General features: G+C 43.7%; 1 protein-coding gene across 3 annotated transcripts in view; it reads left to right on the plus strand.

Moving 5' to 3' along the window:
* Positions 1 to 17,162, plus strand: part of wdhd1 (WD repeat and HMG-box DNA binding protein 1) — a 54,283-nt gene extending 37,121 nt beyond the window's left edge. For all 3 annotated transcript variants that reach the window (XM_029729343.1, XM_029729345.1, XM_029729344.1), the window contains exons 18-26: positions 89 to 220; positions 686 to 909; positions 3,421 to 3,560; positions 10,154 to 10,213; positions 10,558 to 10,589; positions 10,749 to 10,928; positions 11,144 to 11,286; positions 11,706 to 11,841; positions 16,179 to 17,162. In XM_029729343.1, coding sequence (XP_029585203.1) covers positions 89 to 220; positions 686 to 909; positions 3,421 to 3,560; positions 10,154 to 10,213; positions 10,558 to 10,589; positions 10,749 to 10,928; positions 11,144 to 11,286; positions 11,706 to 11,841; positions 16,179 to 16,364 — 1,233 coding nt within the window. In that variant the 3' untranslated portion in view covers positions 16,365 to 17,162. The remainder of the gene's footprint in view (positions 1 to 88; positions 221 to 685; positions 910 to 3,420; positions 3,561 to 10,153; positions 10,214 to 10,557; positions 10,590 to 10,748; positions 10,929 to 11,143; positions 11,287 to 11,705; positions 11,842 to 16,178) is intronic.
* The last annotated feature ends 154 nt before the right edge of the window (positions 17,163 to 17,316 follow it).

Consider the following 17,316-nt stretch of genomic DNA (forward strand, 5'->3'; position numbering starts at 1 on the left):
GTTTCCTTTATTTTGGTAGGTACCTGTACATAGGCCCTACAGATGGGAAAGCCCCACTCACTGTTTCTGTCCCTCTCTCTCCTTCCAGGAGCAGTACTGGCGCTCGGTGCTCCTCCACAACCACTACGGCTTCCTGTCGTCCAGCGGCTACGAGATAGACGAGGAAGGCCAGAGCCAGGCCCAGAAAGAACAGCAGGAGCTGCTCATGAAGATGTTTGCCGTGAGTACAGTAGCAGCAACTCATGGGTCCACCGAGCCTGGAAACCCTCCTTAGATCCATAGCCTAGTTTGGGATTAGAATTTGGAATTGTTTACATTTGGATATCTCATAAACCTTTCCAGAGCAACAGAATGTTGAATAATATCCAGTTTTGATTTATTTTGTTGGGACTTTGGGGGTTTGGTTCAGCACAAAATTACAGGCATATTCACAGGAAAGAATTATTGAAAATACTTTTCCTCAGCATTGGGTCCTCACATCAAAATAAGTCCTACACAGGCGTGCATGCAAGCAATGTCGAAAGGCTTTAATTTTGATGTGAGGCACAGTGATAAAGGTTCCAAATTAAAACCAACATTTTGGAATGCATACCAAATGTATGTGTTACCTTAGTAAAATATCTTGGTTAATTTACTGTATTAACTATGATTAGTTATCCATACATTGGGTGTTTTCAATCTGCAGCTGTCGTGTAAGCTGGAGAGGGAGTTCCGCTGCGTGGAGCTAGCCGAGCTGATGACCCAGAACGTAGTGACCCTGGCCATCCGCTACGCCTCGCGATCCCGCCGCATGGCCCTGGCCCAGCGCCTCAGCGATCTGGCTCTGGAGAAGGCCAATCAGCTGCAGGGGGAGGAGCCCCAGGATGAGGAAGAGGAGGAGCCACTCCAGTACACCAGACGGAACACTGGGTAAGTACATTTGTGTTTGTTTGTGTTATTGTATGTTTGAAAACATACATACCATATGTTGGTGATTGTCATACAATGAAAATGACAAAATAAAATGGTTGATAGAAGAAGTGATGATAAATCGAAATAATTTTTGGCTTTAAGATGATGTTGGGATGTGTTGGCTGAAACTGGCTTAGCAGTGTGTGAGGGTTGCATTGGTATCCTTGTTTGAACATAGGAACCAATACATTTAAGTGTGTACCTGGGCATGACCAACGGGTCATGTTCAGTAGGGCAAACTGTAGCGAAACGGAAAATGACAATCTGTTCTTACTGGGGAAATTCGTAAAGAAACTCAGTTTCACTTTGTTTAAAAATGTTTTCTCCCAACTTAACACTGCCCTAATAATTTGCATGAAGCACCAAAAATCTGTTCTGAGGCTAACATCAAATCAAAGTTTTTTTTGTCACGTGCGCTGAATGCAACAGGTGTAGACCTTACAGTGAAATGCTTACTTACAGGCTCTAACCAATAGTGCAAAAAAGGTATTTGGTGAACAATAGGTAGGTAAAGAAATAAAACAACAGTAAAAAGACAGGCTATATACAGTATCGCGGCTATAAAAGTAGCAAGGCTACATACAGACACCGGTTAGTCAGGCTGATTGAGGTAGTATGTAGATATGGTTAAAGTGACTATGCATATATGATGAACAGAGAGTAGCAGTAGCGTGACAATTTTTAGGGCCTTCCTCTGACACCGCCTGGTGTAGAGGTCCTGGATGGCAGGCAGCTTAGCCCCAGTGATGTACTGGGCCGTACGCACTACCCTCTGTAGTGCCTTGCGGTCAGAGGCCGAGCAGTTGCTGTACCAGGCAGGGATGCAACCAGTCAGGATGCTCTCGATGTTGCAGCTGTAGAACCTTTTGAGGATCTCAGGACCCATGCCAAATCTTTTTAGTTTCCTGAGGGGGAATAGGCTTTGTCGTGCCCTCATTACGACTGTCTTGGTGTGTTTGGACCATTCTAGTTTGTTGTTGATGTGGACACCAAGGAACTTGAAGCTCTCAACCTGCTCCACTACAGCCCCGTCAATGAGAATGGGTGCGTGCTTTGTCCTCCTTTTCCTGTAGTCCACAATAATCTCCTTAGTCTTGGTTACGTTGAGGGATAGGTTGTTATTCTGGCACCACCCAGCCAGGTCTTTGACTTCCTCCCTATAGGCTGTCTTGTCGTTTTCGGTGATCAGGCCTACCACTGTTGTGTTGTCTGCAAACTTAATGATGGTGTTGGAGTCGTGCCTGGCCATGCAGTCGTGGGTGAACAGGGAGTACTGGAGGGGACTCCAATTTGTAAGTCGCTCTGGATAAGAGCGTCTGCTAAATGACTTAAATGTAAAATGGGACTGAGCACGCACCCCTGGGGAGCTCCAGTGTTGAGGATCAGCGTGGCAGATGTGTTGCCACCTACCCTCACCTCCTGGGGGCGGCCCGCCAGGAAGTCCAGGATCCAGTTGCAGAGGGAGGTGTTTAGTCCCAGAATCCTTAGCTTAGTGATGAGCTTTGAGGGTACTATGGTGATGAACGCTGAGCTGTAGTTAATGAATAGCATTCTCACGTAAGTGTTCCTTTTGTCCAGTTGGGAAAGGGCAGTGTGGAGTGCAATAGAGATTGTATCATCTGTGGATCTGTTTGGGCGGTATGCAAATTGGAGTGGGTCTAGGGTTTCTGGGATAATGGTGTTGATGTGAGCCATGACCGACCTTTCAAAGCACTTCATGGCTACAGACATGAGCGCTACGGGTCTGTAGTCATTTAGGCAGGTTGCCTTTGTGTTCTTGGGCACAGGGACTGTGGTGGTCTGCTTGAAACATGTTTGTATTACAGACTTAATCAGGGACATGTTGAAAATGTCAGTGAAGACACCTGCCAGTTGGTCAGCACATGCCCGGAGCATACGTCCTGGTAATGTCCTGGTAATCCATCTGGCCCTGCAGCCTTGTGTATATTGACCTGTTTAAAGGTCTTACTCACGTCGGCTGCTCTCATGCATGCCTCAGTGTTGCTTGCCTCGAAACGAGCATAGAAGTGATTTAGCTCGTCTTGTAGGCTTGTGTCACTGGGCAGCTTGCGGCTGTGCTTCCCTTTGTAGTCTGTAATAGTTTGCAAGCCCTGCCACATAAGACGAGTGTCGGAGCCGGCGTAGTATGATTCAATCTTAGCCCTGTATTGACGCTTTGCCTGTTTGATGGTTCGTCGCAGGACATAGCAGGATTTCTTGTAAGCTTCCGGGTTAGAGTGATCGCTGTCCTGATATCCAGAAGCTCTTTTTTGCCGTAAGATACGGCGCAGAAACATTATGTACAAAATAAGTTACAAATAACGCGAAAAAAACCCACACAATAGCACAATTGGAAGGAGCCGTAAAACTGCTGCCATTTCTTCCGGTGCCATTTGTATGAGTTGAGATCAAATTCTGTGTAGATAAGGAATTATGTTGGGATTCATGATAATATGTTTGTTATTCCAGGTACGACCAGAGCAGCAGTGAGATGGGTGCGGATCGCCAACACAGCAGCCACAGACAAGCACAGGAGGAAGAGGTGGATGAAGAGGAGGGTCAGGATGAACATATGGATGAAGGGGATGTAGCAGAGAGCAAAAGACAAGGTAAGTCGAGGGAATCCCTCTCCATTTCCTCTCCCACCCCTCCCATCTCCTGCATGTCAAAACAATCAACATCCTTCACAGTTTCTTCCATTTGCAGACCTGCCAACCTGAACGCATTTTGCGTACCATGCATGCAATTTGAGGTCAAAGTACATGGATACGAAAAACTACCTCAAAATACGCGACAAATAGGCTTCTAGTTGACACATTGTGGTTTTTGACTGAACTGTCTGAAGTTGGCGCTGAGCCAATCAGAGGACAAAAAATCTCTAGCTCTCCACTCCTGCTCGCCCCACGTAGTCGTAGTACTGTTTTCCTCCCTCAAGCTGGATTGCAGCGCACCACTTTGTCCGTTAACACCCCTGATGTGAGGAAAAAGGGTAGGGAAAATGGAGAACAAACTGTTTGCCAAATACATTTTCCAAAATTGTATGTGTTAAGCACAACCACTATTTCCTAGTTGTCTCCTTAGCTAAGGCATCATTACTACGACGGTAGTTAGCCACAGCGTTTGGTCAACTATAACTAAGCAACACTTTCTTGCCTGCACATGATTAGAGCTACGCAACGGTAGTAGTCGCGAGCGCATTGACAGGAAACATTTGCGGTGGATGCCTGGATGGAAACAGACATGGCGAAGAGAGTTGTCCCGCTAATACAGTCCTTCACAGAAAGTTATGTTAGACTGTTAAAGGTTAGGCAGAGTGCATCGGAGGAGGACTCTATTGCATTGACAGGCACGAGTGATAAAAGATATTGCTGCGTGTGCACATTTGGTCATGTTCTTCGCTAGTTAGTGATTGCTTGCTACAAGAGCAGAAAACGTGTAGGCATACATTTTCTAGACCTCTTTGAAAAACGAGTCAGGTAAAGAGCTTTTTAAAAGGGGCAGTGTTGTATTTTGAGACGGGCTTGAATAGGCTAAGAAGCCAATAGGCAGAGGGTACCATACATTTTTGTCTGATTCTTTGTAATAATAATGGTATGGGAATAAAAATGTGGTCTCTTGCATCTAACAATACAACATTTTCAGTCACCTCTGTCTGAAGGACAAGTGACTGAACAGGTTATATCAGGGCCGCATTCCTGCGGATTTCTGTGGGACCTGCGGGTCCCAACAGGGATCATTGCAGTACGGTCTGCATTTTTCCTGCAGCAGGTGGGCGCAGGCAGTCACACAGACACTTTCAGATGAAAATATTTTAGTTGTCCTGCACATTATTTGGAAACGGTCATCTTTCTCCTTTGTACGTCAGGCTACCTATTGTATTAAAAGCACATCTTTGTCGTATTATTCACACACACACTCAGAAATCTGCTGTTTCAACTTCAGTATCCCACCTCTCCTCTCCTAGTTAGCATCTTTCCAAGGAAATTAACTTAAATATGATTAAACTATAGTTTATTACAGTGTCTTAAAATAAATATAGATAATGGAAATAAGTGGAGGCCACTCAACCAATGTGAGTCGAGGTACAATCAAAAAATTCGATCATCATTGAAAAGGAAAAGGCACGACTTGCGCACAGGCTACCATGGTGAGCAAGCATTGCAGCCTTTCATTTAAAACAATGTATGATTACCCGTTTACTTGTCTCTGAATGCAAATCTTCCTACTAAAAGGTAGGCTATTTCCTATATGCAAAATGTAGCTCAAGAGAAAGTGCAAGTGCCCGCTTTCAGCATTCTTGCTGCTTCAAGTTCAGTTGCCACACGTGCGAGATCAGGTGTACGTGTGGTCTCAATTAAATAGAGTAGGCTATAGCCTATGCGTGTGTGGAGAAGCACGGGGAAGTTATCTTTCCAAGGAAATGTTCTTCCTAAATATTATTTAGGCTATAGTTCACTACATTGTCTAGAAATAAATTTTGATCACCCATATTTGTCTTGTCTGAATATTATTATAATTAAAATGTTTAACCCTTATTTTACCAGGTAAGTTGACTGAGAACACATTCTCATTTGCAGCAATGACCCGGGGAATAGTTACATGGGAGATGAGGGTGGATGAATGAGCCAATTTGAAACTTAAAGGTAAGCTATAAAACGTAGCTCAAGAGAAAGTGTAATTCTCTCCAACTCTGCTCTCTTTAAACTACGTCTAGCATATTGGCTGATATAGCCCAGGAATACCGATAGCCTAATATAATGGGCCATGTGAGAATCTCTGGTAATTGAACCTATTTCTTAGGTTATTATTACGCATTTTGATATTGCCTATAGGATGCAATATTGTTGGGACCATGGATGGCAGGTGAGTTGCGTCACATATGTGTAAAGTGCGGTATGAAAAGCTGCGCTTGCGGGTGGGATGAGGAAATCAGTCCATCGCAGACCTCTACCCTGCAATATCAAGCCCTGCATAACGTTTTTAGAAGTCTCATGGAATGTAGACCTACATTGAACACCACACATTGGCTGCTATTGTAGGCAGTATCTTGGCTATAATAGCTATTTTATTAGCCATTTGTTTTTGGACTAAGGATTACACACCTGTGTACATTTAAACATATTTCTAGTTAGCTACTGAAGAGCAGCAAATTATCAAGTACCCACAACACTCTATAGCCTACCATTTCTACTAAGTCAGTGTTCTGCCAACAGCATTATTAGGCAAAAAAAGGTGCATTTGTCTGATTACATTTTTTTACCAGGAAGGGCTCATTGAGATTTGAAATCTCTTTTTCAAGAGCGTCCTGGCCAAGATACGCTGCACCAAGTCATTACAAAATTACAGGCAAACAACATGAAAAACTACAGGTAATCTACCGGTAATAAAAACCATAGAATTTACAAGAGTATAACAAAATCATAAAACAGAAAATTAAAAACATTGACAGGTCAGGGAATCAGTCTCAAGATCATTCATCAGTGATTTAAAAATACCAATTGGGACAAGTTCTTCCAGTTTAAAAGTATTTTGTAAGGCGTTCCAAGACGATGGAGCAGATTACATAAAAGCCCTTTTACCAAATTCAGTTCGGACATTTGGAACAGCTAGCAGGATAAAGTCCAGCGAACGAAGAGAGTACCCACCACATTTCTGAACAATAAAAACGCCCAAATAAAAAGGTAGTAAACCCAAAATGGCTTTGTAAATAAAAGTATACCAGCGACTGAGCCTACGAGTGACTAGAGAAGGCCAGCCAACCCTGGTATACAAAGTGCAGTGGTGCGTAAGGGTTTTGCAGTTTAAAATAAATCTCAGTGCCATGGTAAAGGGTGTCAATTGATCTCAAAAACTGAGCGGAAGCATTCATATATAAAATATCCCCATAGTCTAGTAAAGGCATAAATGTAGCTGATGCTAGCCTCCTGGCTTCAAAAGAAAAACAGGCCTTATTCCTAAAATAAAATCCCAATTTCAGCTTCAATCTTTTTGTAAGTTGTTGAATATGCAATTTAAAAGAGATGCCGTCGTCAATTAAAATTGATATGAGGTTAGTCTCAATCTCATTGCCCTGACAGGTACAGTGAGGGAAAAAAGTATTTGATCCCCTGCTGATTTTGTGCGTTTGCCCACTGACAAAGAAATTATCAGTCTATAATTTTTTTCCTTCACCTTTATTTAACCAGGTAGGCAAGTTGAGAACAAGTTCTCATTTACAATTGCGACCTGGCCAAGATAAAGCAAAGCAGTTCGACACATACAACAATACAGAGTTACACATGGAGTAAAACAAACATACAGTCAATAATACAGTAGAAAAATAAGTCTATATACAATGTGAGCAAATGAGGTGAGATAAGGGAGGTAAAGGCAAAAAAGGCCATGGTGGCAAAGTAAATACAATATAGCAAGTAAAACACTGGAATGGTAGATTTGCAGTGGAAGAAAGTGCAAAGTAGAAATAGAAATAATGGGGTGCAAAGGAGCAAAATAAATAAATACAGTAGGGGAAGAGGTAGTTGTATGGGCTAAATTATAGATGGGCTATGTATAGGTGCAATAATCTGTGAGCTGTGACAGCTGGTGCTTAAAGCTAGTGAGGGAGATAAGTGTTTCCAGTTTCAGAGATTTTTGTAGTTCGTTCCAGTCATTGGCAGCAGAGAACTGGAAGGAGAGACGGCCAAAGGAGGAATTGGCTTTGGGGGTGACCAGAGAGATATACCTGCTGGAGCGCATGCTACAGGTGGGTGCTGCTATGGTGACCAGTGAGCGGAGATAAGGGGGGACTTTACCTAGCAGGGTCTTGTAGGTGACCTGGAGCCAGTGGGTTTGGCGCCGAGTATGAAGCGAGGGCCAGCCAACGAGAGCGTACAGGTCGCAGAGGTGGGTAGTATATGGGGCTTTGGTGACTAAACGGATGGCACTGTGATAGACTGTATCCAGTTTATTGAGTAGGGTATTAGAGGCTATTTTGTAAATGACATCGCCGAGGTCGAGGATTGGTAGTATGGTCAGTTTTACGAGGGTATGTTTGGCAGCATGAGTGAAGGATGCTTTGTTGCGAAATAGGAAGCCAATTCTAGATTTAACTTTGGATTGGAGATGTTTGATGTGAGTCTGGAAGGAGAGCTTACAGTCTAACCAGACACCTAGGTATTTGTAGTTGTCCACATATTCTAAGTCAGAACCGTCCAGAGTAGTGATGCTGGACGGGCGGGCAGGTGCAGGCAGCGACCGGTTGAAGAGCATGCATTTAGTTTTACTTGTATTTAAGAGCAGTTGGAGGCCACGGAAGGAGAGTTGTATGGCATTGAAGCTCGTCTGGAGGGTGAACAGTGAGAGACAGAATAACAACAAAAAAGTCCAGAAAAACACACGTCAAAAATGTTATAAAATTATTTGCATGTTAATGAGGGAAATAAGTATTTGACCCCTCTGCAAAACATGACTTAGTACTTGGTGGCAAAACCCTTGTTGGCAATCAGAGGTCAGACGTTTCTTGTAGTTGGCCACCAGGTTTGCACACATCTCAGGAGGGATTTTGTCCCACTCCTCTTTGCGGATCTTTTCCAAGTCATTAAGGTTTCGAGGCTGACGTTTGCCAACTCGAACCTTCAGCTCCCTCCACAGATTTTCTATGGGATTAAGGTCTGGAGACTGGCTAGGCCACTCCAGGACCTTAATGTGCTTCTTCTTGAGCCACTCCTTTGTTGCCTTGGCCGTGTGTTTTGGGTCATTGTCATGCTAGAATACCCATCCACGACCCATTTTCAATGCCCTGGCTGAGGGAAGGAGGTTCTCACCCAAGATTTGACGGTACATGGCCCCGTCCATCGTCCCTTTGATGCGGGGAAGTTGTCCTGTCCCCTTAGCAGAAAAACACCCCCAAAGCATAATGTTTCCACCTCCATGTTTGACGGTGGGGATGGTTTTCTTGGGGTCATAGGCAGTATTCCTCCTCCTCAATACACGGCGAGTTGAGTTGATGCCAAAGAGCTCCATTTTGGGTCTCATCTGACCACAACACTTTCACCCAGTTGTCCTCTGAATCATTCAAATGTTCATTGGCAAACTTCAGACAGGCATGTATATGTGCTTTCTTGAGCAGGGGGACCTTGCGGGTGCTGCAGGATTTCAGTCCTTCACGGCGTAGTGTGTTACCAATTGTTTTCTTGGTGACTATGGTCCCAGCTGCCTTGAGATCATTGACAAGATCCTCCCGTGTAGTTCTGGGCTGATTCCTCACCGTTCTCATGATCATTGCAACTCCACGAGTTGAGATCTTGCTTGGAGCCCCAGGCCGAGGGAGATTGACCGTTCTTTTGTGTTTCTTCCATTTGCGAATAATCGCACCAACTGTTGTCACCTTCTCACCAAGCTGCTTGACGATGGTCTTGTAGCCCATCCCAGCCTTGTGTAGGTCTACAATCTTGTCCCTGACATCCTTGGAGAGCTCTTTGGTGTTGGCCATGGTAGAGAGTTTGGAATCTGATTAATTGCTTCTGTGGACAGGTGTCTTTTATACAGGTAACGAGCTGAGATTAGGAGCACACTCTTAAAGGGAGTGCTCCTAATCTCAGCTTGTTACCTGGGAGCCAGAAATCTTTCTGATTGAGAAGGGGTCAAATACTTATTTCCCTCATTAAAATGCAAATCAATTTATAACATTTTTGACATGCATTTTTCTGGATTCTTTTGTTGTTATTCTGTCTCACTGTTAAAATAAACCTACCATTAAAATTATACTGATAATTTCTTTGTCAGTGGGCAAATGTACAAAATCAGCAGGGGATCAAATACTTTTTTCCCTCACTGTAATAGTAGGTGAAAGGTTCAATCTATTTCTTGATTTAGAAAACACCATTAGTTTAGTTTTGTCTGTATTGAGGATAATCTTCAATGGACACAAGGTATGTTGAACAGTATAAAAAGCAGTCTGCAAGTTCTGGAAAACATTTGTAAGGGATGAGGCACAACAGTAAATAACAGTATCATCAGCATAAAAATGAGCAGTGGGTGTCGCACACGTTTTGTCAGTGGTGCCGCACTGAAGTGGTACTCATAAAAATGATTCAAGGTTCGCAGGTCTGCATTGCGTGTTTAAGCACAACACAATTTAAGGCAGTAAACTTCAGGCTTGTTTACATAGAGTTTAGGTGCATTGTTGTATAAAAATCTCTGTTGACTCGTCTTTACCCTGTAGGTCTAAATCCCTTCGCTAAAGGGACTGCTGCATCACCTGAGAAACCTTCTCCCAAACCTGGTGAGCACACACATTAATGGAATGTCATTCAGTTCTCCTGGATACACTAGTCAATGGTCTACTGCCATCCTTATTAATCTAAAATCAAGTGTTTCCAATAGGTACATAAACACATAGTTGTATGCTACACGCACTCTTAAGTCTGTCGCAGCCCATCTAGACACTTTTCAGTTTAAATGTTGGGGCTTCCAGGAAGTCCCTTTGGGGTGCACTGAACCTTGCCTAAGACTAAACCTAAGGGAAGCGATTGTTAACACCAAGAATATACTTGGCAATGACTGTTGTTATACGTGACATTATCACACGTTGTTAAACATTAGCCTTCTTTCTTTCCTTCCTTGCAGTAAGCAAAGAAGGACGTGTGAACCCTTTCAAGGTAAGTCACTTATGCTTTTGGGGCGGGTTAAACCAATATCGAGAGAGACCCTTTACTAGAAAGGAAGTGTCCTTTTCTTGCTTAAAAGTATCTATTGAATGTGGGAGTTCTGGCTAAATACCTAACACGTCACCCATCATACTTGGGTTTTGACCTCAGGTGAGCAGCGGGTTAGGGAGGCCGGGTTTGGCGGGGGGTCAGCACAGGGTGACAAACGTCCTGGACAGCATGATGTCGTCCAGCAGGAAGCCCACTGCTCTACTGAGCAGCTCCGGCTCCACGGGGAAACTGAATAAAACACCTGTCCTCAAGCCTCTGGCTCCCAGACCAAAGACCAAGGTACAACACAATAGTCAGATAGAAGCTTAAGAAATGTTAGGATAGTGAATGATCAAATACCACCAACCTTTTGGTTGTGTGGGAATAAATGGATCCGAATCTGAATAAATGGTTCTGAGTATGACGGTGTTTACATGTTTGACAGTGTTGACATAAACATTACGGTGCAATGCATTGGACTGCTGGTGACTTAAACACGCTGTTGTCTTCTGCAGACCCAGTCTACACTGCTGCACATGAACGCTCCCAAAGCAGCCAATAAGAAAGCAGCGGAGGAGCGGGAGCTGGCAGTGTGTAGTCTGAAACAGACAGAGGCACCGCCTCCAGCCTCACCAGCAGAAAATGTTGAGAACAAGAAGTGAGTAATGAGTACTGTTCACAATCACCGGAGAAGATGAATGAAAATTATAACGGGGGGGAAAGAAAGTCTTCTTTCCATTATTATTCATTTTTAAGCAGTAGGGCAGTTCCACTCCTTGAATTATTTTGCTTTATTGAAGAGATTAGTAAAGTGTTGAAAAGATGGGGTGAGTCAAAGGACAGTGGGCCAGATTCGAACTTATGCACTCTGGCTTACATGTGTCCAGCGGCTGTAACCGCTGGACCACACAGGCCACCTTCATTCCATTCTAAATGAAGCGACGGCGCTCCGTTTGCGTCGCTCTACGTAGTTCGTGTTACTTTTGTGCGTAGAGTGTATTGAGCCCATAACGGAGACTTGTGTAGAGTGAATGAGACAGTAGGTGTAAGACAGAAAATGTAATGTGTGTATGTCAGGCCCAAGACGGGCTTCCAGCTGTGGCTGGAGGAGAATAGGAGGATCATCCTGGCTGACAACCCAGATCTGGAGGAGACGGATGTCATCAAGGAGGCCATGGGCCGCTTCAGGACCCTGTCTGCAGATGACCGGCTGGTAAGACACCTTACACAAGTGTGTGTGCTTCCTTAATTAACACGTGGTGCTATGACACTTTGTCTGTGAGAGAGATTATTTATCTACTTGATTAATGTGGTGTATTCAAACAACCTGGTTCTAATCAAGTGTTCAGTAACACCTCTGCTCGCGTACAAGAAAATTCCTCCAGACTCATTATGTGATGGCGGAGCGTCAACTTTTAGCAAGACATGACCCAAAACACACTGTTGAAAACATATGAATTAAAATACACCCAAATCTTTAGTGACATTCTGTTTTTGTGCTTAATATTCAATATTTGATCTCAAATCGAAATTGCTGGAGTATAGAGACCATCTTTTTTTTACTGCCCAAATACTTAACAAGCACACTCTAAAAGCGATGAAAGCATCTTTATCCCACAACAAAGACCCCTTATTCCCATGTGACAAGGCAGAAATGCCCCTTTAGATACCTCTTATTTATCAAACACATACAGTTAATCCAAATTCCCCCTGTATCTATTGAAGACTCCTCTCATCTCACACACACACACACACACACACACACACACTTTTGCCCTCAATTCGTTGGGGCATGGACTCTACAAGGTGTCGAAAGCGTTCCACAGGAATGCTGGCCCATGTTGACTCCAATGGACCACTGGTATGTCAAGTTGGCTGGATGTCCTTTTGGTGGTGAACCATTATTAATACACACGGGAAACTGTTGCATGTGAAAAACCCAGCAGCGTTGCAGTTCTTGACATACTCATTCCGGTGTGCCTGGCACCTACTACCATTCCACGTTCAAAGTCACTTAAATCTTTTGTCTTGCCCGTTCACCCTCTGAATAGCACACATACACAATCCATGTCTCAATTGTCTCTGCCCCTTCATCTACACCACGTGTCAAACTCATTCCATAGAGGGCCGAGTCTCTGCTGGTTTTTGTTCCACCCTTGTACTTGATTGTTGAATTAAGGTCACTAATTAGTAAGGAACTCCTCTCACCTGGTTGTCTAGGTCTAAATTGAAAGGAAAAAACAAAAACATTGCTAGAAGGATGGAAGCTGCTTAACCGGCTCAAGAGTGGCGCAGGGGTCTAAGGCACGTCACTACAGACCCTGTTTCGAGCCATGGTTCTGTATCACAACCGGCCGTGATCGGGATTCCCATAGGGCGGTGCACAATTGGCCCAGCGTCGTCTGGGTTAGGGGAGGGTTTGGCCGGGGTAGGCCGTCATTGTAAATAAGAATTTGTTCTTAACTGACTTGCCTAGTTAAAAAAAAATGTAAATGGTGTTGTACAGGTTTTACATTTTTTACTGCAGCATGTACAGTATTGAGATTCCTCAAATATAATTGAAATATTTTTCCAAAAGACCATACCATTAAATAAAGTCTTTAAGACAACCTGTGAAATTGGTGTGGTTTTATATTGTAAATGTAGAATTGCCTGGAAGGTGATGGAATGAAAGAACCCTCTTGTCGCTGTCAGTGGTCCTCACCGAAAGCCCTCCATTAACGCGTTGGAATGAGTGATAATTACCATTCCCAGGCTAACGCTCCCTTAACCCCAGGCTGTATACAGACTTATGCCCATCTGTGTTGGTGTGGGCTTATACAAAGCATATGAAACAATGCTAGAATCTGTTGGCTTGGAACCGAATACCTAAATGGTTAGGTTACATTCCAGACTGTGGTTTAACAACTGGTGTGACCAGGGTTTTGGTGATGATTTGAGCAGTCCATTATTAAAGTCGATCAGAAAGGGGTTAATGTTTATAGTTGGAGACCTCAGTAACGCTGACTACCGGTGCTATTTTAGTTGGTATTGTTAGGAAGCTGTGATGCTCCTCTTTTCTACATCTAAAACTCGAATGAGTTGTCGATCTACCTGACGGACCGCCACCAGGTGGTAAGGCAACAACACGTCTGCCACGCTGATCCTCAACACTGGAGCCCCTCAGGGGGTGTGTACTTAGCCCCCTCCTGTACTCCCTGTTCACCCACGACTGCGTGGCCAAACACGACTCCAACACCATCATAGGCCTGATCACTGACAACGATGTGACAGCCTATAGGGAGGAGGTCCGAGACCTGGCAGTGTGGTGCCAGGACAACAACCTCCCCCTCAATGTGAGCAAGACAAAGGAGCTGATCGTGGACCACAGGAAAAGGAGGGCCGAACAGGCCCCCCATAAACATCGACGGGGCTGTAGTGGAGCGGGTCGAGAGTTTCAAGCTCCTTGGCGTCCACATTGGGGCGGCAGGGTAGCCTAGTGGTTAGAGTGTTGGACTAGTAATCGAAAGATTGCAAGTTCAAATCACCGAGCTGACAAGGTACAAATCTGTCGTTCTGCCCCCAAAGGCAGTTAACCCACTGTTCCTAGGCCGTCATTGAAAATAAGAATTTGTTCTTAACTGACCTGCCTAGTTAAATAAAGGTAAAATAAAAAATAAACATCAGTAACGAACTATCATGGTCGAAACACACCAAGACAATCGTGAAGAGGCGACTGAAAAGATATGGCATGGGTCCCCAAATCCTCAAATTATACAGCTGCACCATCGAGAGCATCCTGACCGGTTGCATCACTGCCTGGTATGGCAACTGCTCGGCATCTGACGCAAGGCGCTACAGAGGGTAGTGCGTACGGCCCAGTACATCACTGGGGCCATGCTTCCTGCCATCCAGGACCTATATAATAGGCGGTGTCAGAGGAAAGCCCAAAACATTGTCAGACTCCGGTCACCCAAGTCATAGACTGTTCTCTCTGCTACCGCACGGCAAACGGTACCGGAGCGCCAAGTCTAGGACCAAAAGGCTCCTTAACAGCTTCTACCCCCAAGCCACAAGACTGCTGAACAATTAATCAAATGGCACTGCTGCTGCTACTCGCTGTTTATTATCTATGCATAGTCACTTCACCCCTACCTACATGTACAAATGACATTGACTAACCTGTACCCCTGCACATTGACTCGGTACCCCCTGTATATAGCCTCGTTATTGTTATTTCATTGTGTTACTTTTTATAATTTTTTTACTTTAGTTTGTTTGGTAAATATTTTCTTAACTCTTCTTGAACTGCACTGTTGGTTAAGGGCTTGTAAGTAAGCATTTCACGGTAAGGTCTACACCTGTTGTATTCGGCGCATGTGACAAATAAAGTTTTATTTGATTTGCTACCTCATTGTGCGAGGTCTTGGTTCGAATGTAATTCACTAGGATATATTTTGGGGTAGATCTGACTGGCTTTTGCTCAGTTTTGTGCTCAATTTGGACTCTGACCTGCACACCTGCCCTCTCCTCTCTAAAAGACAGACAGGTTTTCAATATAATCAGATTTGAAGGGTCACTGTCATGGGTGGACATATTTAGGCAGGTGCTTGGGCACCTGTAGCCATCCCGACCTCCCCTCGCCCCCGTGCACATATCTAGCCCTCTTTTAAACCCCAGTCTATTCTATAGTGCTATTACTTGCCTTTTACCTTTGTGATAGAGTAACCTGCAAAAACACACACTGCATTTGTATCTGTGTTCCCCTGTGTTGAGGACCTGTTTGTGACCCTGCACACACCAAGCCACTCAGAGGAGGGATGGATGACACTCCACATAGCCTAAAGGAGGGGAAAAGGGGATCGGAGAGGGATGGAGGCTTTATATGCCTGTTGCTTGGAAACCCAGTGTGTCTGTGGGTAGTGGGCACAGTGTATTGATCTTATGGTAATGATTCCTAAAGGGTGTGTGTTGGTGTGTATGGTTGTAAATTAGCCAGTAAATATACAGCAGGCGACCAGGGGCACATTTAAGGCTTGTATTTACTATTCAGTGAGTCGGGAGTGAAGAATAGGAGTGGGAGGTTGTGAGAACGCGGAGAGTGGGCCTGCCTGCCGCCACGCGCTCCGCTTCATGACTCATCACGGCTCCATTTACGTCTAGGTCTGCGTTCCAAATGGCACCCTATTCCCTATATAGTGCACACTGCGCTCTGCTCAAAAGTATTACACTATATAGGGAATAGGGTGCCATTTGGGATGCTGCCCAGGCCTTTTGTCTCTTCCCAGAGAGAAACACAAGGAGAAAAGGCTGCCGGGCTGCTGAACAAGAAGTGTCCCTGTCTGCCAGTAGAGTTTACACATAACAGGATGCAATTTAAAACTGCATGCCTGAGTCGCGGACCATGTGTGTGTTCGTGTGCTTTGTTGTCAAGCTGTGTATGATACAAAATGTCACATTCGAATTCGGTTTGCAATTGAATTCCAATTGAAGACTCTTGTGAAGAGAAATATTGACAATTTCTATTACATCTATTATGATTTTCAGACTGTTTTCTCTTTTTTTGTTCAGTCCTGGACAGAGCGGGCAAAGGGACAGTCTGGAGACGTGGCGGATATGAAAAAACGAAAGAGAGGAGAAGAAGAGAGCAGGGGAGACGAGAACGGACAGAGTGATGCAGACGAGACCAGTGCCAAAAAGAAAAAGCCCTTAGACACCTCAGCCAAGCTCTCAGCATTTGCCTTCAACAAAAATTAAACATAAGATCACATCCTGGACCAATTTTTTTTTTTTTTTTTTAATATAAATTTGGCTCCATATGTCTGTTTAGTTAGGGTTATAGGTCACAACTAAATATTATATAATGCTCATTTGTGGATTGGTGCTGATTGTGAGACCTTTTAGATTTATTTTTGTATAACATTTCATCAGAATATGGAGTCTGTCTCAGGTTTCCAGACAGTTTCATTAGCACTGTTTGGTATGCTTGTGATGCAGACCTTGTCGATAAATAATTTCTTTTCCGATATGTAACTAGGGGTTAGAGGAATTTCATAGATGGCATCAAAGCGAAATATCCTGAGCACTTGAAATAGCTGTGGCAAATATAGAACATGAAGAGAGCAACTGATAAGGGCGCACGCAAATGTTATTCTGTTCAGCATCATAATTTAGATTTGTCCTTTTCACCAATTTCCTCTTAGCTTGTATTGTTTTTAAAACAATATAGTATTTTTTTTTTTTTTATTGTACTGTATCTGACTTTTGAATAAAAATAAATATTTTCCATCCATCCAGTCTTTAATTTAAAAAAAAATACATTTTTTTTTATAGAAGAACATACAAATAAGCACAACTGTAGCACAGTTTGGTCTGCTACTGTATCTGTTTCATTAAGGAAACTGACACCTGTTTAAAAATACCGTAACACATTTTCTTTGACATGTTGAGACTGAATAGACCTATAACAATCACTAGTTGTGATTGTGAATATAACGGTAACAATTTACTTGAAGGGGGTATACATAAGGCATTTATAAAACAAGTCAAAACAGACCTTGGAGTGTTGCAGTGTCATTAATAACCATAACACATTCAACATTGATAATGAGTTGAAGTTATTTATCCATTGTAGGCTACAACAGATGTGTTACCCTGTGTTTTGTTAGAGTGCAATAACTAAATTGTGGTAGCCTGTGATTCACTGTGA

The sequence above is a fragment of the Salmo trutta genome, chromosome 33 (genome assembly GCF_901001165.1).
Source record: "Salmo trutta chromosome 33, fSalTru1.1, whole genome shotgun sequence".
Lineage (NCBI taxonomy): Eukaryota > Metazoa > Chordata > Actinopteri > Salmoniformes > Salmonidae > Salmo > Salmo trutta.